Source organism: Schistocerca nitens, chromosome 8 (genome assembly GCF_023898315.1).
Source record: "Schistocerca nitens isolate TAMUIC-IGC-003100 chromosome 8, iqSchNite1.1, whole genome shotgun sequence".
Classification (NCBI taxonomy): domain Eukaryota; kingdom Metazoa; phylum Arthropoda; class Insecta; order Orthoptera; family Acrididae; genus Schistocerca; species Schistocerca nitens.
The window spans coordinates 419,639,090-419,662,825 of NC_064621.1; the positions used below are offsets into that span (position 1 = coordinate 419,639,090).

The 23,736-nt window shown below is 42.4% G+C and overlaps 1 protein-coding gene across 1 annotated transcript in view; it reads right to left on the reverse strand.

The window, feature by feature from the left end:
• The window catches only part of LOC126199591 (arrestin domain-containing protein 17-like), a 189,911-nt gene extending 167,625 nt beyond the window's left edge, over positions 1 to 22,286 (reverse strand). Inside the window, exons 1-2 of the mRNA XM_049936517.1 lie at positions 22,239 to 22,286; positions 13,176 to 13,305 (exon numbers count right to left, since the gene is read on the reverse strand). Of these exons, the coding sequence (XP_049792474.1) occupies positions 13,176 to 13,305; positions 22,239 to 22,286 (178 nt within the window). The remainder of the gene's footprint in view (positions 1 to 13,175; positions 13,306 to 22,238) is intronic.
• Between the last annotated feature and the right edge of the window lie 1,450 nt (positions 22,287 to 23,736).

Sequence of the window (23,736 nt, forward strand, 5' to 3'; positions counted from 1 at the left end):
CCGCGTGAGACGACGCTTCATCCAGTCCCAAACATGCTCAATGGGGGACAGATCCGGAGATCTTGCTGGCCAGGGTAGTTGACTTACACCTTCTAGAGCACGTTGGGTGGCACGGGATACATGCGGACGTGCATTGTCCTGTTGGAACAGCAAGTTCCCTTGCCGGTCTAGGAATGGTAGAACGATGGGTTCGATGACGGTTTGGATGTACCGTGCACTATTCAGTGTCCCCTCGACGATCACCAGTGGTGTACGGCCAGTGTAGGAGATCGCTCCCCACACCATGATGCCGGGTGTTGGCCCTGTGTGCCTCGGTCGTATGCAGTCCTGATTGTGGCGCTCACCTGCACGGCGCCAAACACGCATACGACCATCATTGGCACCAAGGCAGAAGCGACTCTCATCGCTGAAGACGACACGTCTCCATTCGTCCCTCCATTCACGCCTGTCGCGACACCACCGGAGGCGGGCTGCACGATGTTGGGGCGTGAGCGGAAGACGGCCTAACGGTGTGCGGGACCGTAGCCCAGCTTCATGGAGACGGTTGCGAATGGTCCTCGCCGATACCCCAGGAGCAACAGTGTCCCTAATTTGCTGGGAAGTGGCGGTGCGGTCCCCTACGGCACTGCGTAGGATCCTACGGTCTTGGCGTGCATCCATGCGTCGCTGCGGTCCGGTCCCAGGTCGACGGGCACGTGCACCTTCCGCCGACCACTGGCGACAACATCGATGTACTGTGGAGACCTCACGCCCCACGTGTTGAGCAATTCGGCGGTACGTCCACCCGGCCTCCCGCATACCCACTATACGCCCTCGCTCAAAGTCCGTCAACTGCACATACGGTTCACGTCCACGCTGTCGCGGCATGCTACCAGTGTTAAAGACTGCGATGGAGCTCCGTATGTCACGGCAAACTGGCTGATACTGACGGCGGCGGTGCACAAATGCTGCGCAGCTAGCGCCATTCGACGGCCAACACCGCGGTTCGTGGTGTGTCCGCTGTGCCGTGCATGTGATCATTGCTTGTACAGCCCTCTCGCAGTGTCCGGAGCAAGTATGGTGGGTCTGACACACCGGTGTCAATGTGCTCTTTTTTCCATTTCCAGGAGTGTATTTAGCACATCCCTCAGCTGTTGAAGTGAAAGTAGAATAAACTTCAGCCTTGCAGGAAGACAGTCCAGTGAACGAATGTATTGACCCACCTAATCATGGCAGATTATCGACTTTTACTGTTGGAGAGCAAAAGGAAACCAGAAAATTAGAAATTCTGAAAAGTGGCAGAAAGTTTTGCAGCAACCCACACGTGCAGTCCATATCAAAAGTGTCAGAATCAATATCTACTTGACAGCGAAAAATTTTGGTATGTACAGAGAAATTACTGATCTGAAAGATCAAGAAAGTAAGCAAGGACAAACATTACAGATTACTCTGAACGTAAAGAATGTGACACGCATATGCAAGAAACTCAGCAGAAATTAACAACAGACCTGGAGACGAATAACAGCTGCTTCCTGAATTATCTTTTTCTATGGGTTTAGTGCTGACATCCTGAAACTGGCAGGAGAGGTAATAATAATCACTTGGCAAAAGTATTTACTTCCTGTCTGCGCTATGCTTCAGTCCCACTATAGTGGAACAAGGCAAAGTTTATATTGACACACAAGAAAGGAAGTATTCACAATATTAAAAACTATTGTCCTATCAGCTTGCTCTTAGTTTTGTACAAAATTTTCACAAACATCCTGTTAAATCGAATTATTTCCACCCTAGACTCAGCCCAACCTACAGAACAAGCAGGATTCCGAAGCAATGTTGCACTATTGACCACATTCTGACCGTTAGTAAAGTGCTAAGCAGAGGAAATGAATGCCGAATGCCTCTCTGCATTGCTTTTGATGATTTTGAAAAGGCGTTTGACTCTGTTAACCTTATAGCTGTTCTCCAAGCTTCGACTGGGAGCAGCGTATATTGGAGTGCTCAGCAATATCTTCGAAACTTCTTCAGCTCAGGGTAATATCGGCGAATCAACTCAAGAATTCCGCATCATGAGGGGTGTCAAGCAAGGCGATTTCATCTCCCCAAAACTGTTCTCGGCTGTACTGGAAATGGCTATGTCAAAGCTGAGCTGGGAAGGTAAGGGAATTAGAATTAATGGAAGAAGGCTTACCAACTTCAGGTTTACCAATGATATTACCTTATTGGCCAACGACTTCGCAGAGCTTCCAAAACTTAGTTACAGATCTTGCATCGGAATGTCAGCTGGTTGGCTTGAACATGAACCTTTCCAAAAAAAAAGTAATGTCCAACAAATGGGTCTCAGCTGGAGATGGGAAAGTGAAGGAAATTCCATTAGAAGAGGTCAGTGATTATATCTACCTTGGCCAGATAATAAATATGAAACGAGATGAAAGGCCAGAAATCTATCGGCGCATCAAGCTTGGCTGGCAAGCATTTGGGAGGAATTCAACAGTATTCAGATAAAAAATGCCAGTAAATCTGAAGAAATCAGTATTTGATCAATGCACACTTCCTGTGCTGACTTATGGTTGCTAGACATGGAGACTGAATTCATTTACAAAAGGGGAACTTATGGCAGCACAGAGCGCCATGGAAAGATCAGTACTGGGCTATACAAGAAAGATAGGAAAAGGGCAGATGACATCCGATCTGTGACGAAGATTAAGGACATCTTAGAGACCCGTGGTCTAGGGGTAGCGTCTTTGATTCATCATCAAAACGTCTTCGGTCCCGGGATCGATCCCCGCCAGTGCCTAAATTTTGATAAATAATTAGCATCGGCGGCCGAAGACTTCCAGCATAAGAAGTCAACCTCATTCTGCCAACGGCCTTGTCAAAGAGGGCGGAGGAGCGGATAGAGGTTCAGGGCACTCTCTTGTCCTGGGGCTGGGAAATTGCCCCTAAAGGCGGAAGAGTCAGCAATGATCAACGACATGAGGATGCAGAAGGCAATGGAAACCACTGCATTAAAGACACGTAACGTGTATCCACAGGACATGTGGCCTGTAATTGAAGAAGTGTCATGATGATCTCTCCATTGGCAAAAGATTCCGGAATAGTCCCCCATTCGGATCTCCGGGAGGGGACTGCCAAGGGGGAGGTTACTATGAGAAAAAGATTGAATAATCAACGAAAGGATAACGTTCTACGAGTCGGGGCGTGGAATGTCAGAAGCTTGAACGTGGTAGGGAAACTAGAAAATCCGAAAAGGGAAATGCAACGGCTCAATCTAGATATAGTAGGGGTCAGTGAAGTGAAGTGGAAGGAAGACAAGGATTTCTGGTCAGACGAGTATCGGGTAATATCAACAGCAGCAGAAAATGGTATAACAGGTGTAGGATTCGTTATGAATAGGATGGAAGGGCAGAGGGTGTGTTACTGTGAACAGTTCAGTCACCGGGTTGTTCTAATCAGCATCGACAGCAGACCAACACCGACAACGATAGTTCAGGTATACATGCCGACGTCGCAAGCTGAAGATGAACAGATAGAGAAAGTGTATGAGGGTATTGAAAGGGTAATGCAGTATGTAAAGGGGGACGAAAATCTAATAGTCATGGGCGACTGGAATGCAGTTGTAGGGGAAGGAGTAGAAGAAAAGGTTACAGGAGAATATGGGCTTGGGACAAGGAATGAAAGAGGAGAAAGACTAATTGAGTTCTGTAACAAGTTTCAGCTAGTAATAGCGAATACCCTGTTCAAGAATCACAAGAGGAGGAGGTATACTTGGAAAAGACCGGGAGATACGGGAAGATTTCAATTAGATTACATCATGGTCAGACAGAGATTCCGAAATCAGATACTGGATTGTAAGGCGTACCCAGGAGCAGATATAGACTCAGATCACAATATAGTAGTGATGAAGAGTAGGCTGAAGTTCAAGACATTAGTCAGGAAGAATCAATACGCAAAGAAGTGGGATGCGGACGTACTAAGGAATGACGAGATACGTTTGAAGTTCTCTAACGCTATAGATACAGCAATAAGGAATAGCGCAGTAGGCAGTACAGTTGAAGAGGAATGGACATCTCTAAAAAGGGCCATCACAGAAGTTGGAAAGGAAAACATAGGTACAAAGAAGGTAGCTGCGAAGAAACCATGGGTAACAGAAGAATTACTTAAGTTGATTGATGAAAGGAGGAAGTACAAACATGTTCCGGGAAAATCAGGAATACAGAAATATAAGTCGCTGAGGAATGAAATACACTCCTGGAAATGGAAAAAAGAACACATTGACACCGGTGTGTCAGACCCACCATACTTGCTCCGGACACTGCGAGAGGGCTGTACAAGCAATGATCACACGCACGGGACAGCGGACACACCAGGAACCGCGGTGTTGGCCGTCGAATGGCGCTAGTTGCGCAGCATTTGTGCACCGCCGCCGTCAGTGTCAGCCAGTTTGCCGTGGCATACGGAGCTCCATCGCAGTCTTTAACACTGGTAGCATGCCGCGACAGCGTGGATGTGAACCGTATGTGCAGTTGACGGACTTTGAGCGAGGGCGTATAGTGGGCATGCGGGAGGCCGGGTGGACGTACCGCCGAATTGCTCAACACGTGGGGCGTGATGTCTCCACAGTACATCGATGTTGTCGCCAGTGGTCGGCGGAAGGTGCACGTGCCCGTCGACCTGGGACCGGACCGCAGCGACGCACGGATGCACGCCAAGACCGTAGGATCCTACGCAGTGCCGTAGGGGACCGCACCGCCACTTCCCAGCAAATTAGGGACACTGTTGCTCCTGGGGAAAAGCATCATCCACACAATTCCGAAGACGGCAAGAGCTGACAAGTGCGAGAATTATCGCACAATCAGCTTAACCGCTCATGCATCGAAGCTGCTTACAAGAATAATACACAGAAGAATGAAAAAAAAAAAAAAATTGAGAATGCGCTAGGTGACGATCAGTTTGGCTGTAGGAAAAGTAAAGGGACGAGAGAGGCAATTCTGACGTTACGGCTAATAATGGAAGCAAGGCTAAAGAAAAATCAAGACACTTTCATAGGATTTGTCGACCTGGAAAAAGCGTTCTACAATATATAAAATGGTGCAAGCTGTTCGAGATTCTGAAAAAAGTAGGGGTAAGCTATAGGGAGAGACGGGTCATATACAATATGTACAACAACCAAGAGGGAATAATAAGAGTGGACGATCAAGAACGAAGTGCTCGTATTAAGAAGGGTGTAAGACAAGGCTATAGCATTTCGCCCCTACTCTTCATTCTGTACATCGAGGAAGCAATGATGGAAATAAAAGAAAGGTTCAGGAGTGGAATTAAAATACAAGGTGAAAGGATATCAATGATACGATTCACTGATGACATTGCTATCCTGAGTGAAAGAGAAGAGGAATTAAATGATCTGTGAACGGAATGAACAGTCTAATGAGTACACAGTATGGTTGGAGAGTAAATCGGAGAAAGACGAAGGTAATGAGAAGTAGTAGAAATGAGAACAGTGAGAAACTTAACATCAGGATTGATGGTCACGAAGTCATTGAAGTTAAGGAATTCTGCTACCTAGGCAGTAAAATAACCAATGACGGACGGAGCAAGGAGGACATGAAAAGCAGACATGCTATGGCAAAAAAGGCATTTCTGGCCAAGAGAAGTCTACTAATATCAAATACCGGCCTTAATTTGAGGAAGAAATTTCTGAGGATGTACGTCTGGAGTACAGCATTGTATGGTAGTGAAACATGGACTGTGGGAAAACCGGAACAGAAGAGAATCGAAGCATTTGAGATGCGATGCTATAGACGAATGTTGAAAATTAGGTGGACTGATAAGGTAAGGAATGAGGAGGTTCTATGCAGAATCGGAGAGGAAAGGAATATGTGGAAAACACTGATAAGGAGAAGGGACAGGATGATAGGACATCTGCTAATACATGAGGGAATGACTTCCATGGTACTAGAGGGAGCTGTAGAGGGCAAAAACTGTAGAGTAAGACAGAGATTGGAATACGTCAAGCAAATAATTGAGGACGTAGGTTGCAAGTGCTACTCTGAGATGAAGAGGTTAGCACAGGAAAGGAATTCGTGGCGGGCCGCATCAAACCAGTCAGTAGACTGACAGTAGGCCCCTTGAGATGGCAGTGGGCTGGCCACGTCGCGAGAAGGAAAGACGGCAGATGGACGAAGCTAATACTGGAGTCCTAGAGAGCATCAAAGGCCTAAAGGAAGACCACTGGTCAGATGGGACGAAGATATCAAGAAGATCGCTGGTAGCACATGTCAGAGAACTGCCCAAGACCGTTACACTTGGAGAGAACTGCTGAAAGGCTACCTGAATCCACGACTCGAGAGGCCACATCATTTAATGATCGAATTGGATGATGATGATGATTGGTCATCAGCCTTCCACCTGGTTTAATACGGCCCGACACGAGTTCCATTCTTGAGCCAACATTTTCATCTCAGAGTAGCAATTGGATGTATTCCAATCTCTGTTATTCTCTACAGTTTTTAGCCTCTACAGTTTTCTCTAGTATCGTGGAAGCTATTTCCTGATGTGTTAACAGATGTCTTACCATCCTGTCCCTTCTTCTTTTCAGTATTTTCCATATATTCCTTTCTTCATCGCGGAGAATCTCCTCATTTCTTATCTTATTAGTCCACCTATCTTTCAACGTTCTTCTGTAGCACCAAATCTCAAATGCTTCGAATCTATTTCGTTTTGGTTTTCCCACAATTCATGTTTCACTATCATGGAATGCTGTGGTCCAAACATAAATTCTCAGAAATTTATTTCTGAAATTAAGAGCTACGTTTGATATTAAGAGACTTATGAAGGCCAGGAATGCCCTTTCGTCAGTGCTAGTATGCTTTTCGTGTCCTCCTTGCTTCGCCTTTCACGGATTATTTTGCTGCATCGGTAGCAGAATTCCTTCATACCGTCAAATCCTTAATCCCCAATTCTGATCTTTCGTTTCCCGCAGTTCTCATTTCTGCTGCTTCTCGTTACTTTCGTCTTTCTTTGACTTCCTCTAAATTTGTATTCTATACTCATTAGACTGCTAATTACATTCAACAGATCCTACAAATCTTCTTCACTTTCACTGAAGATAGCAATGTCAGCAGCGAATCTTATCGTTGATATCATTTCACCTTGAATTTTAATCCCACTGTTTAATCTTTGCTTTATTTCCGTCATTGGTTCTTCAATGTATACATGTTTTGATCCGAGCGCTTCGTTCTTGCTCCTCCAGTCTTTCTGTCCCACCTTCGTTCTTGTACATATTGTATATTACACGTCTTTCTCTATAGCTTACACCCATTTTTCTCAGAATTTCGAACATCATACATGATTTGACACTGTCGAACGCTTTTTCCAATTCGAAAAAAAAGTGTCTTTATTTTCTTCAGCCTTTCTTTCACTATCGATCGCAACGTGAGAACGGCATCTCTGGTGCCCTTACCTTTTCTAAGGTCAAACTGATCGTCATCTAACAGATCCTCAATTTTCTTTTCCATTCTTCTGTATCTTATTGTTTTCATAAACTCGTGTGCATTAGCTGTTAAGCTCATTGTGCGACAATTCTCGCACTTGTCGGTTCTTGCTATATACAGAACAGTGGATGCTGTTTTTCGGAAAGTCAGATGGTATATCGCCAGACTCATACTTCTACACACCAACGTGAGTGGTCGTTTTGTTGCCACTTCTCACAACGATTTTAGAAATTCCAGTGGAATTTTATCGATCCCTTCCGCCTCATTTGAACTTAAAGCGCTTTTAAATTTTGATTCTTCCCCGTTGTCACCTGTTTCTTCTTCTATCACGTCATCAGACAAGTCGTTCCCCTCACATAGCCCTTCACTCTACTCTTTCGACTTATCGCTCTCTCCTCTTATTACGCACTCTCAACGTTACCGCCCTTGCTTTTAATTTCACCAAAGGTTGCTTTATTTTCCCGTATGCGGAGTCAGTCCTTTTCGATTTCTTCACGTTTTCATTCAGCCATTTCGCCATAGCTTTATTTATTTATTTCATTTCTAAGTGACTTAAATTTTTGTATTCCTAAATTTCCCTAACTTTATTGTACTTCCTTATTTCGTAGATCAGCTGAAGTATTTCTTCTGTTGCCAACGGTTACTTCACAGTTACTTTCCTTGTACCTAAGTTTTTCTTTCCTTCTTTTGTGATTGCACTCTTTCGAGATGTCCATTCCTCTCCAAACGACGTAGCTACTGAGCTGTTCATTAACTCAGAGAACTTCAAGCATATCACTTCATTCCTTAATACTTCCGTATCCCATTTCATTGCGCATTGATTCTTCCTGACTATTCTCTTAACTTTCAACCTAGTCTTCATCATCACTAAATTGTGATCTGAGTATATCTGCTGCCGGGTACCTCTTACAATCCGATATATTCTTTCGGAATCTTTGATTGTCAATGAAGTAATATAAGCTGGAATACTCCCGTCTCTCCCCGCCTTTTCCAAGTATACGTCCTAATCTTGTGATTCTTGAACAGAATATTCACTATGAATAGCTGAAATTTATTGCAGACCTCAAGTAATCTTTCATTTCTACTTCCATGCCCATATTCTCTCTAATCTTTTCTTCTACTACTTCCCCTATAACCACATTCCAGTCCCCCATGACTATTAGATTTTCATTTCCTTTTACGTAATTACATTTCAACTATCGATATCTTCATATACTTTCTCTATCTCTTCATCTTTTCCTTGCGTCGTCGGCATGTATATCTGAACTATTGTTGTCGGTGCTGGTTTGCTATCTATTCTGATTTGATCAAACCTACCATTGAACTGACCGCAGTAACTCACTTTCTGCCCTGCCTTCCTGCTCAAAATGAAGGCAACTCCGATTATACCACTTCATTTCACTGAACGTCACTACATCTAGATTGAGCCTTAGCATTTCCGTTTTCAAAGTTTCTAGCTTCTCTAACATATTCATACTTCTGACATTACACACCTCGATTTGTAGAACGTTTCCCTTTGGTTGGTTATTCAGTCTTTTTCTCATGGTCACTCCCCCCCACCCTCCCCTCATGGCAATCCCTCCCGGACATGCGAGGTGCGAGTGGGGGATTAGACAGGAATCGTTTGACACTGGAGAGATCATCATGAAACTTTTTCAACATCAGGCTACATGTCCTGTGGATATACATTATGTATATTTCATGCAGCAGTTTCCACTGCCTTTGCCGGCCGCGGTGGTCTAGCGGTTCTGGCGCTGCAGTCCGGAACCGCGGGACTGCTACGGTCGCAGGTTCGAATCCTGCCTCGGGCATGGGTGTGTGTGATGTCCTTAGGTTAGTTAGGTTTAAGTAGTTCTAAGTTCTAGGGGACTTATGACCTAAGATGTTGAGTCCCATAGTGCTCAGAGCCATTTGAACCATTTGAACCACTGCCTTCTGCGTCCTCATGCCGTTGATCATTGCTGATTCTTCCGCCTTTTAGGGGCAGTTCCCCACCCGAAAGAGAAGGGAGTTTCATGAGCGTCTGTCCGCTCCTCCACTCTCTTTGACAACGCCGTTGGCAGTACGAGGGTGCCTCTTATGCCGGATGTCTTAGGCCGCCATTTCTGATGATTTTTCTTCAAAATTTAAGCAATGGTCAGGTTCGAACCTGAGACCCAAAACGTTATGAACGCTGGCCAAACACTGTACCCCTAGACTTCAGAGTTATCTACCTGAAATAAAAGAGCAGCAATTACAGTGCAAAGCTTCTGTTTCAGATCAGCTTCAAGAAGTACAGGGTACAATAATATAGGATCGCAGTGTTCTAACAAGTGATCTGCAAGAAACAAATCGCACGTTTGTTAAGGAACAACAAGTCCGCGAAACGTTTTTAAATAACAGTACGCCATAAATCAGTCTTTGTGCTAAACTACTGCTTATAACATGGAACCACAAATAACTTATATCATTCATTGTAAATTATATTGTTAGTGATAGCATAAGTAGGCATCTGAAAGTGTCGGTTCTTGTAGCACTGTTGAGGATTTCGGGAACAAATTTCTTTGTGAGTATAGCTCAAAAGATGTCCAAGAAGAAGCATTTCTCTAAGTCTGGATAGCATGCAAGTATCAATCTCACTCAAGAGTTTCTGTAAGTATTGCTGGGATAAGTTAAGATAATTGGGCACACAGACAACGAAGTACGTTTAAAGATCTACAACACAAACTCCTAATCTCTGTACAAGAATCATTAGTATCAGCTCCAAGAGATCGGCAAGTTTGTCAGGTTCCTTCATTGAGTGGAAACTAAGATTGAGAACTTCAGAATAGTCCGATGCGTACAGAATATGCCAAACGTAACTACTACTGGGTCAATGTTCTCATGACGCCCGCGAACCACTTATGTGCCGATGGCGGGATTAGTGTTTTAGAAAACGAAGCGAAGGGCAGGATGACTTCAAAACCGGGAACAGGTCTTATAATGATATGTCCGTAACTTTATCTTGGTTAGAAATCGACCGATGATTACAGTTAGCATTGTCCCTGATTTAACTAATGACAGTTTTAATAATGATACATCTAATACTAAACGTAGGAGACAATACACTTAGTAAAACCACAATATTCAGGCATAACGTAATACCAGAGAGGAGAGTGCCGCGCCAAATACAAGCCAGCCAATCCCAAAAGTTTTAAATAGTAAAGATTGCTTGCAGAATTGCAGATGATGCTGTATCTACGGGCATAGAGGCTCCACGCGGTACAGCGGAGTAAGCAGGGTTGTCTGCAAAGCAGGCGTATGGTACCACACTTGTAGAACTAGATCTAGAACTAGATGATACCACACTTGTAGTTCCTGCCAGGCGCACAGAGGGTGCAGTGGAGAAGCACTATTTTTGAGCACCCATCAGATAGGCGGAACAGGGTTTCCAACTGTTTTCCACTACCGGTAACATCAGACGATGATTACTCTGAACAAAATGGTTTTAAACGTCCACCCATAAAAAGTGATATGCTAAAGAGAAAGATGGGGTGAGTGAAGAAATTGCCAATTCGTTAATATTAAAAGGCACAAGATTTGGTAGATAGTGGACCGAAATTTTGCTTAGATTTTTCAAATTGGTGCCAAAAGAAGGCCATGGAATAAAAATGCCGTTATTGGTATTGAAGACCTGCAGGCAAACTACCCAAAATAGTTACATATGTTTTATGCAGCGGAAAACGCAATGCAGTAGTAACTGACAACGCCAAGATTTCATTGATAAATTATCTGATCAAGGGTATTAGGACTCCTATTAGTGGAGGTTAATACTGGGTGTGCCCACCCTTCGACTTCACGATAGCCTGGACTTTGCTGGGGACACTTTCAGTGATGTCTCTGAATGTCCCTGGGGGGAATGGAAGTCCATCCTCAAGAGGCGATATCGGAGTAGGTAGAAATGTTGGACGCTGATGTTTGCAGCAAAGTAGACGCTCTAACTCATCTTAAAGGTGCCACTGTGGGTTCAGGTCGGTAGTCTTGGCGGGCCAGTCCGTTTCAGGAATGTTACCGTCCATAAAACGTTGCCTCACAGATGCTGCTTTATAAACAGGTGCTCTGTCATACTGATATAATCATCGTTTTTAATTATTCCTCTACCGTACACAGTACACAATGCTGTAAAGTGTGTTTATATCTTTTCGCGTTTCTTTAACCACAACAGGGTGACAACACCCAAACCAAGAAAAACACCCTCATATTGTAACATCACTTACTGGGCACTTCACTGTTGGCACTACACATAATGGCGAGTAGCGTTCTCCATGTATTCGCCAAACGCAAACACTTCCATCGGATTACCACAGGCCATCGGATGATGCATCACTCCCAGTTATTCGTTTCCTTTGTTATACTAATTGTTTTCTGTCCACGTGTCACTTCAACACCCGACCTGCTGCCTGAGGGAAATAAACGTTAATGATTTGTTCTTGCCACATGTATTAGTACTTGGAGGTACTAACCAACTTAAATGGCTCTGAGCACTATGGGACTTAATATCTGAGGTCATCAGTCCCCTATAACTTAGAACTACCTAAACTAACTGACCTAAGGTCATCACACACATCCATGCCCGAGGCAGGATTAGAACCTGCGAACGTAACGGTCGCGCGGTTCCAGACTGAAGTGCCTAGAACCGCTCGGCCACTACGGCCGGCAGTAACCAACTTAAAAACATACTATTTCTCATAGCTGTAATTATTAGTCTGCAGATGACGTAAATACAGGCTAATGTTGTTCAATACACTGTCCTCAGTCACCGATAAAAATATCTGCATTTATACCACTAAGACCCTGTATGTGAATTGTTTGTTGCTGGTGGCAATGTGTAAAGTAATGGTCATTGATTAAACCATAGTGTTCTCAAAAAGCATTGCTTTCATCTGTATATGAATTAATTGATACAGTACTGTTTTGTTATTGTAGGTAAATTTCCTTGAATACATTCAGAGAGGGCTTACTTTTGACCTCCATACTGTGATCACAGCGTAATCAATGTTCGAGTGCAGTAGTATTTTTCTGTATCCGATTGGCGTTTTGTTAACAATTTAGAACTACCATTGTACATTATCATTTACCCCTCTTTGAGTAGAAAATTATCTTAATATTGTTAGATGCAGTAATTCCTTTTAAATCGATTTTACATGTGTAGCATATGGCAAATCTTTTATCAGTTACTAAATAAATTCGAATACTTTATTAGCCAGTAAAGAATCTTATTTTCTGATGAAGTGTGCTACTGTCACACTGATGCTAAATGTCTCAGTGGTTGCCACTAGGAGTATTTACTGTTCGTCTTGGAAAAAGGATGGAGAACGGTCTCGACCACGAAGGATACATCCCATCCAGTTCAAACCTAAGTGAGGATAGCCCGTCAGAGAATAGAACTTTACTACTCCTAAATGAGGGTACCAGTGTCTTAATCACGGGGTCACCTCGCGTTATATGAACCAGAAGACGACATAGTTGCAGGGAAAATGCAATGGAACCGAGCTACTTGGAGAAAGTATTTTTACGATTCAGCAAACTAATTCGTTTTAGTGATAATACAAATGCGTGGAGACCAAATAATACAAATGCGTGGAGACCAAATATAATGATGGAATCTTAGCCTCATTTCAAGCTATAAGGAAACCCTTTTTAGCGCAGCATTTGGCAAATTAGGTGTGAGTGCGGCGCCGCTGTTACCTTGAACGGTGAGGCAGTTGTCCAAGTCGACACGCACTTTGCCGCTGACGACGTCTCCGGAGAAGTACACGCAGCCCGGGTCGTCCAGGGTGACGTCGAAGCGCCGGATCTGTTCGGGCGACGGCGTACCCTGCAGACACAGATGGCGTACTTGGGTAACGATGACGTTAGAGCTGTACCAGCCGCTGCCCAGGGCGTGGCACTGATTGGCAGCGAGGCTGGTCCACAAAAGTGTCAGTTCAATGCAGCCAGCTGCCACATGACAGTGATTATGTTGATCACGGTTGCATCAGAGCACACGCTATTAATTCACTTCACAATAGAGGAAGTCTGCTGTTACATTCGTTGGTGCAGTGCTGGGAATCTGAGAGGAAGTCGAGTATTCTGATACCAGATCCGAGAACAAGACCCTAAATTTCGCGTACGGTCTGCACAGCAGCAATAGAGACCAGAACCAGAACGGTTGTTGGTTGTTCTCGTAAGAAATCTCGATTCTCCGATGTGAAATCGTTTCTGTGTGTTAACAGCTGCCTCTTAATACAAGGAATTTCCACTGATTGACTTTTTGCTTAAAAAAAAAATACAAGTACTTGAACCATATGTTTAAGTAAGAATGTTGAATGGAAAAACAAATTTATATTACCAGTCACTATTTATTCATATCCACGACGCGTTTTGGATGTTTAAACCTCTATCAGGTGGATTTATGTGGATTAGTACGGCATGTTCACCTTGTGTCACGGATTTGGGGTAACTTGTGGCACTCTCTAGCAAGGAAAGATAATAGTGTATGACTGATAGTTTTGTGGAAGTCTTTGACATAATAGATGAACGAAAAGATAAATGTGAAAGTAAAAATGAAAATAAATATACTAACAATGGTCACAGGCTACTTTTCCTTTCGTGTTACGTAACATACACCATCACACTCTGTAAACACTGAAGCGACAAAGATGGCGTATAGAATCCAGTACGTGCAAAGAACTCACACCAAAGCAAAACACTACTCTGGAGGAAGTCTCAAAGCATTGTGAAGATCTTTGCGCACCTGAATGAACAGAAACAGACGTATAAATATCTTCAGTGATCACAGATTATGTTCTGTCAAGCTTACACAAATTACTACATTGTACACATGCGAGTATTCAGGATGATGTGTTAGAAATATTAAGTGTAATAATTATGTTGTCAAAAATGTGAAAATTTATATAAAAACAACAATTTACTCATAATTAGCGCCGGACACGGTGGCCGAGCGGTTATAGGCGCTTCAATCCGGAACCGCGCGACTGCTACGGTCGCAGATTCAAATCCTGCCTCGGGCATGGATGTGTGTGATGTCCTTAGGTTAGTTAGGTGTATGTAGTTCTAAGTTCTAGGGGACTGATGACCTCAGATGTTAAGTCCCAAAGTGCTCAGAGCCATTTGAGCCATTTGAGTCGTCGCACCTCCTCTTACCTACATTTAACTCCTTTCGTCGTACCTGCTAAGGAAGTCAGAACCGCGACACTCAGCGTTGAAATCACGCTTTTTTCTTATGGTAGCTGGAATTCGGTAGTAGGAAAGGAAGAGAAGGAAACGTAGTAGGTGAATATGGAATGGGGGTAAGAAATGAAAGAGGCAGCCGCCTGGTAGAATTTTGCACAGAGCATAACTTAATCATAGCTAACACTTGGTTCAAGAATCATAAAAGAAGGTTGTATACATGGAAGAGGCCTGGAGGTACTCGAAGGGTTCAGATAGATTATAGAATAGTAAGACAGAGATTTAGGAACCAGGTTTTAAATTGTAAGACATTTCCAGGGGCAGATGTGGACTCTTACCACTCAACTGCTTGTCCGTAGCTAGGCATCCTGCAATGACATGGTTGTAACCCGATAACTGATATTAGTATGCCCAATCTTCACTTTCAAGTTCCTAACTCGGCCATAATGCTGCTTTTCATCGATTTCAAAAGAGTTGCTTCACCCTTTAAGAACTGGGCCATTAACTACTAGTATATACGCTTGCGTTGGAAACTGCGGCCAACTTAACGTATTGTCGTTGCTCTGGAGACAGCGCACGGTTCTCGCTTCCCCTTCGCTCCGTAATGACGTCTGACAGCCCATTTTACCGCGAGCATTCACTACTCAGGTGGCGAGGGAGCGTTAGCGCTCGTGCTCGTCCAGCCGCCTCCTGAACAGCCTCCTCATGTAGTGAATTCATTTATTAGCTGGTGCAGTCTCCTGACCTGGTATGGCCAATGAGTAAGAAGACAGTGTTCATCATACCTATACCACAGGTTAAATTGTAAACGGATGTGAAGAAACAGTCTGAAAGTTCAACAGCTAACTATTTTTCTAGACAGAGAATTTGTCTGATCCATTCTTCACAAAAATACCGTAACTGCGGATGATTTGTGGTGCAACTGCGAACGGACGGTTTAAAATGCATTTTAAGAACTTCATAAATTCCTTAAAAAGCTGTACAGTCGTTCTAGGTTTATTATTACATGGCGGGTATTTGCAGGTACTTTATACATGGTGTTCAAGGAAAACACTGATAACCTTGAGGGACAGCTTGCTTACACCAAAACAAGAAAAAAAGTCTAGTAAACCTGGGCTCTAAAATACACAGCTTAAAAGACATGAGTACTTGTTCAGTTGAAGAGATGTGTTTCACACTAGCGAAGATGAGCAAGTGCTCACGGCTCTTAAGGTACGCATTTTACAACCCATGTTTATTGGATTTTTTTGTTTTGTTTTGATGACCCTAAAGCTTCTCGGTGTTTGTGGGACACTTTGTATACTGATCAGCCAAAACATTATGACCACTTAACAGCTTGTAGGGCCAAATAAGAAACTCAGCGCAGCAGCCATTCTGCTTGGTACGGATTCGGCAAGACCTTGGTAGGTTTCCGGAGGTGGCAGCAGACGTCTACATGCAGGTCTCTTAAATCGCGGGCCGGTGGTTTGTAACCCGCTCCATCGGGTACAGATTAGGTGGATTTGGAGGGTGAAACATCAGCAGGAGTTCGCCGTCATGTTCTTCAGGCCATTATGGGACGATTCTGCACTTTTGACGCTACCTTTAATCTTCCTGGGAGATGCCATCGTCGTCGGAAGCCATGAAGCACGAAAGGATGCATGTGGTCCGCAGTAATATTCACGTAGTCCACAGCCTTCAGGTTACTATCACAAATCCAATGACATCTCATCTGAACTCCATCCACCCTAATGCTATCCCCACCAGCCTGTGTCTGTGTTTCGGTGCACTTTTAAGCAGCCATTCGCCCAGATGACGGCGAATCTGGACACTATCCTTGATCTGGTGTAGCAAAAAACGTGATTCATTCGACCAGGTGACACGTTTTCATTGATTCGCCTTCCAATCTCGATGATACCCTGCCCTCAACGTAACTGACGATGACGTTGGGTTGAACACTGTACTCCGAAACACTTGAGCCTTCTCGAGGATTGTACTCTGTCATCAGAGATGTCACAGACCAACGCTTATCCTGCTTTACGGAGCAGGTAATCCTCTCACCTCCGCGTTCCTTGATTAGGTTTGGACGTCCAGCACCTCCGTCAGCTACTCGTAGTTTCACCGTCCTTCAACCATTTGCCACACATATTTACGGCTGCAGCTCGCGGTCAGCCGACCAGACTCGTCATTTCTGAGACGCTTGTTGCCATGCACCGGGCCATAGCTGTCTGCCCTTCGTCAAAGCCTCTGATGAGGGGATTTCCCCATTTGAGGCCGTTATTGTCACTAGAATTATTCCCCAGTCGTTTGTCCTTAGTTTTCTATTTTCTTTACCGTGTCTTGTACCGAAATGTCACCAGGCAGAAATCTATCTCGTGGTGAGTAGTGATCACAATATTCTGCTCATCAGTGTATTGTCACGTTATCGAAAATTAGTTTCGTTCTATCATCAAGTTCCAAAGTGGTACTGTTGAACTCCAAGTGTCATTAACAATCTCCGTTATCTAACATTCTACCAACAAACTCCTACAAAGTTAAAATTCTGTCTCTGTCACTTAATACCACTTTCTAGTAACTTTTACAACAATATCAATACTCATTAAAAACAATTTAACGCAGTTTCCAACACATCTAGCTGTAATTTTCCGCGTAGTAAATATTTCTAAATTTGAAATTTGATGTCCGACATTATATGACGTGTGTGTTGACCTACCATAATCTTTGACTTGTTTCTCACAGGTTTGAGAGCTGCAGCCAGCGTAGCATACGAATTGGACAGCTGCTTCTCATACGTTTTTTTTGTTTATGTTTACATTTTTAGTATTTGTTTACGTAGTAGATTCTGAAATCATTTTATCTATCAGTAAATAACTGCCAAAACGTAAACAATAGTTCAATTTTTGTAAAGCAAAAGTAATGAAAACGAAAACTGCGAATTGCCTGTCATTTTTATAACTTTTCTGAAAAAAGACGCCCCACGAAGAGGAAACGCGTCATTGATAAAAGAATTAAGATGTAACCAAGACTGTTTCTAATTTAAATAAAAACTGTATAATGACCTGAAAAGTCGAAACTGGCTGTGAAACGAAATAATAGCCTGAGTAGAAAAAATTCTGTATTCTTTCAATAAGTATGTGGCTGTAGTACCCTCAGTGAAGACTCTTCGTAATTCATCGTACCAGTTTGGCTAATATATACCTTTTCGTATATCAATAATGTCACTGACAACTTCCCGACCGCGCATATTTATTCCCATACTTAATACAGACCATGAAATAATTGTTGTTAAAGTCTAATAACATAAAATGTTATTCAGATATTAATTTTGTTTTTTAAAGAAGTGCCAAAGTGATAGGGTACAATTTTCCACATAATGCATGTTTATAATTCTCAAGTGACGAAATGTGGTACACACACATTGTAACAGTATCAATGTCTCTGTACTAGTGTAAAAAGCATTTCAGTTGCATAAGTGAATATTTGATCCATTTCCAAACATAGGACATCTTCAAACGTTACGATATATCATAGCAACTTTGATACTGTTATGTATGTAAGCTCTTTGTACGCATCAAAACATGTGGTGCATAGTAGAAATCTTTTCAGTGACAAATCTAAAGTGTTCAGTGAGAAAAATTTACGTGTGCAACAATAAGAATGCAGTGGAAATGTATCCACTTCTGTTGGACGAATGTTATGAAAACGAACACTCCAAACCGACATTTCACGTAAGTCACATCAAACGAAAATCTATAACGCAACCATCTGTGTGTGGTGTGCTTATAATTATGTATTATTTATATTTTAGGACAATTAATCTGTAAAAAACGCACCACATGTTATAAGGAAAGCGCGTAAACTGACTGAAGATGAATCACAACGATTCGAAACCGGTGACGATACCCTTTGAATGAAGGAACTGAAAGTAAATTTGTGGCTGGTTGCTGACCCAACACCATCAACAATTGTTATTATGAATAACTAAAGAAGTCAAATCTGAGGTGATAAGTATAACAGCTAAGGATAAAGGGGATCGAATCAAATCTCAATGATAGAGCAAATTTAAAGGTAGATATAATTAGCAGTTGATAGGACTCAAGAAGCAATGTGGCACTAGAGTTAAAAAAACAATTTGAAAATGAGATCCAGAAAGCAGTGCAAGAAATTAAGGAAGAGAAGAATGATGTGAGAATCAAACGAAAGATGTCCAAAATAAGCAATCGAAACTAGAACTTCGAGCTGTGTCATTTTGGAAAACACACCTACGACTAACTGGCTGTACTCATGTTGAGTTAAAAGAATAAATAATAAGTCCAAGGTAATTAAAAAGGAAAAATTAGTTTCCATCTTGTAATTTAAAACAAATTAAGCTTCTAGAGCTTATATTTTGAAACCAAGGATAAAAGAGCTTAAGAAAATAATAACTTGAAGAAACCATATCAAGTGAAGCAAGGATATTGAATATTTGCTAGGCAGTCGTAATTGTGTTGATACTGAGCTCAATAGTGGAATTATATTACGACTCTGTTGTTGGAAAGAGAAAGACAGGTACTACTAAAATCAATTACGTTAAAGCCACAGCTTCAAATATTATATTCAAATCATTAATATTATAAACACTTTGCATACGATAAAGATATGAAAAGGTAAAAAAAAGCCGGTGCATGTAGAAAAATTACATAGCTGACCTGGCTTGTAACTTTTGTAACTTTTGTAACTTAATCTTTGATGTTGTGTTAAACTGATAGAATGAAAGTGTGTAATTTTCGCTCGATTTAATTTACGATAAGGAAAAAGATTACGTATGTAAAAAATTGTTAAGGCTTTCGTGGCCACTTTTGACAAACTGCCTATTGGCTTCTGTCTCGGGTTCTTCGGCCGACGTTCATCTAATGATTTTTCTGACGTTTCGCCAGCACGAGTGGCTGGCATTGTCAAAGCTTCACCATCCATTGCCAGTTCACCACCGGCAATGAAGGGTGAAGCTTTGACAATGCCAGCCACACGTGCTGGCGAAACGTCAGAAAAATCATTAGATGAACGTCGGCCGAAGAACCCGAGACAGAAGCCAATAGGCAGTTTGATTACGTATGTAGTTCTGCTACCGTATTTGATGCGTTATTACACAATGAAAGGTTTTATTTTCAGTATCCATTCCTACGTAAATTTTGAATGCGGTTAGGCTGTATAGACGGTTTACGATATATTAATACGAAAATGCAATAGACATTTCACGCAGTACGATCAGCTTTAAACATATTTAAGATGTATACATCATTCTGTTAAGCCAGAGACCATATTATGAAGCAGATAACTGTGTGTAACTGCATTTTTTGTAACAAGCTAGCTATTTGTGATTACTTCCGTATACTAATGTCTCTTATCTTGAAATCTACGAATAACTAAGAGCATTCCTTAAGAACTAGGGAATTTTTTTGAAAGATAGAAAGTCAGATGCGTTAACTATCGACACTGCTCATACATGAAAGAATGTAAGTATTTACAACCAAGCAAAAAAGTGCAGGCAAAGCAGAGATGAAGTCAGTTTTTATTGCGATCAGGTTTTTCAAAAGCATTAGAAACAAACTAGGGAAGAGGTTCAAAAAATTGGAGAGACAGCGTCTGCAATAAAAGATTGAGTGAGATGTAGAGCTCAAATGAGAACCGATATGCCTCAATGGTGAGGATTTGCCCTGTCGTTGATCAGAGGGAAGGGCCCACTTAGTATAGGAATTGCTGAACTGAGCCCAAGTATAAACAGGTAGTATCATATGACGAAGGTAGGAGAAGAGGAGTAAAAAGAAATGAATAACTGTGGGAGCAGCACACTGGATGGGGGCTGATAACTGTGGTTGAAGGTACAAGAATGGAGGAAATGATGGTGTATACGAGTGAGTTAGTTCAAATATGCGAAGATTATAAAGAATTTGAGAAGAAATGGGACAGTAAATGAGAAATAGCGATAACATGTAATAAAAGAGAGACACGTAATAGAAATCTTTCAAGAACGGGTAGTTATTCTTAATGTAGGAGCAAAAGAAGGTGGTATTGAGTTAAATGTATTATGTATATGGTTAAAGAAGTGTTCCAGCTGTTTGAGGAAGAATGCAGTACCAATTTACGGTTTGAACAGTAAATTAATTTTACTTTGTTGTATTATACTAAGGACTTACAGTTTTTGATTAACCTGTTCAAATAGCAAAGTCACCAAGAAAGATATTTAAATCCGTCCATGCAATTACCAGAAAGGACATATCTGTGAACCCGTAAGGGTTTCATTTTTTTACTGTAAAACATAGTCAGCGGTGCCATTTTACGTCCGATTTACGCTTTCATTTGTAAGTGTCGACTGCTAGTATATTTCTGAGGTATTCCTTCATTTGGCACAGAGATCTAAAATCGTGCGTAAAGTGCCACCACTGATGCTGTTTTATATAAATAAAATGAAACCCCTAGTTTACACAAAGAAGCATACATGTTTATGTCACTTCTAGTTTTAAAAACAGTAGTGGTCATTGCGTCTATTTATATGCAACACATGATGTTTACTTGTTCGGAAAGTCAGTTCACAATCCTAATATTAAAAGTCGATGCTCTGCAGATCTTCCTGAATTTCAGTAAAATTTTCTAGCGTTTCTGTTCCCTTAACGAGTCAGCGGCTCTTGCAATGTGTGCGGATGTTAGGAATTCGTTGACGTTGCTCGTACTCAATAGAGTGATAATATACGGTAGCCAGTGAGAATCGCTAAATCCAATGATTTCTTTCGGAAGAGAGCACGAATTGATCACATATGTTTTCGGTACGGAGAGCGCCAGAATAACTTTTATTGATCTTGTTATTATGAATATTAAGGTTGCTTACTGATTTTCGCATTTCTTTGGTGAATGTAAAAAACAAAGACGTGCTGACAAACTGATCTGTAGCGAAACATGAGGCCTGGTTTGGTTGGACTATGACAGTTTGGTTGAAAGCTGCCGAGGCCGGCGATTGTGAAAACAAAAACATTGTTGTGGTGACAGATTGCCCTGTAACGTAGTCCGAGGACTAGGTTAGGATGGAATGTGACAATTCGGTTGAGAGTTCGCGAAGCCAACGTATATGAGTGGAAGAAAACTAGTTCTGGACAAGGACTGATCTGTAGCGAAGCCCAAGGATTGTGTCAAAAATCTTATGAGGTAGCTTCGAAATGGCACGACTTCCGAGGTTGTGGTTACGCACGAACCTAAGAGTTTAAATTTTGCTAAATATTCTGTTATATACGATAACATTCTGCTCAATGTATTCCATTATATCGCCGTGCAATTTCATGCAACACTATCTTCTCATTGGTTCTGTCATTATTCGCCGTGTTCACTTCCTACCATTCACCGCGCAAACAATTACCAATTGCAGCATGCAGCGTAAAAGCCGCTTACACCGTAAGTGCACTTTTACCGCACTTTCGTTTACCAACAACCTCGTCAACTTCCGACGCTATCCGTTACGTGTATTATGAACAGTAATGGTCTTATAACTCTCCCTTCTGGTTTGGGACAATCTATTTTCGTGCAGTGAATTTTGCGATATGCACAGCTGCTGTGAGTGTGTTGTTTACGCACCATTGCTGCGACGGCGACAGAGCACTTGCTGCGGTTGTCGGTCACCATTAGACGTTGACGCGCGAGGCGGGGTGGCGGGCAGACACTGCCAGGCGTCGCCCCAGCGCTCGCCGCCGCTGGGCGTTGCCGGCCTAATTGAATTGCACGCAATTACCTGCCTGGCCGCAGGAAGGGCGTCGGCCCTCCCGCGACACGCACTCTCACGCACACACAGATGCTCAGCTGTCGTGCGAATTCCGTGTCTGTAAGCTGTCTTTTTACAGCAGTAGTTCCTGTCGTCACCAGGATGCAGCTAGAGGCACATTAAGAGTGTGATTGCTGCCTCTGCATCCACAGTCCACAGTCTGCATACTACTATGACGTCCACTGCATAGGTCACCTCCCATGGCGCCATATACTAAGTTTTTTATAATTTAACTCTTTCGTGGTTGACGGTACACATAAATTCCACTACAGTAATAAGAAGCTTTGAGCATGGGGACGTATGTTCTGTGTATATCTAGTACTACCATCTAGCACAGTGTTCCCCGGCTTGGGGGAGGGGGTAATTAATCCATGAGGTGTAAAATTAAATTTAGTCAGGAGTAAAAACAAAAATGTTTAATTGTGTTTCGGTCACTAAACTATTTTGTAAGACTAATAGTTATTACGGAAGCTTCAATAATCAGATTTTTCTTAAATAACAGTATTAAAGTGTGACACAATATAGTGTAGGTTGTTGTTGTTATGATCTTCAGTCCGAAGACTGGTTTCATGCAGCTCTCCATGCTAGTTTATCCTGAGCGATCCTCTTCATCTCTGAATAACCACTGCAACCCATATCCTGCTGAATATGCTCACTATATCCATCTCTTGTTCTCCCTTTACGATTTTCATCCCTCCCCCCCCCCCCCCCCCACACACACACATCCCTCCATTACTAAATTCGGGATCTCTTGATGTCTCAGAATGTGTCAACATATCTTTTCTTTTGGTCAAATTGTGCCACAAATTTCTTGCCGCCCCCTCACCCTCCCAGTTTTATTCGGTGCCTCCTCATTAGTTATGTGATCTATCCACCTAATTTTCAACATTATTCTGTCGAACCACATTTCAAAAGCATTTTTCTCTTTTTGTCTCAACTTTTTATCGTCCCTGTTTCACTTACATACGTGGTTACACTCCAGACAAATACAAAAAATGGTTCAAACGGCTCTGAGCACTATGGGACTTAACTTCTGAGGTCATCAGTCCCCTAGAACTTAGAACTACTTAAACCTAACTAAACTAAGGACATCACACACATCCGTGCCCGAGGCAGGATTCGAACCTGCGACCGTAGCGGTCGCGCGAGACAAATACATTCAGGAAAGACTTTCTAACATTTAAATCTATGTCCGCTGTTAACAAATTTCTCTTCTTCAGAAACGCTTTTCTTGCCAGTGCCAGTCTACACTTTACATCCACTCTACTTCGACCGTTACCAGTTGTTTTGTTGCCCAAATAGCTAAACTTCTCT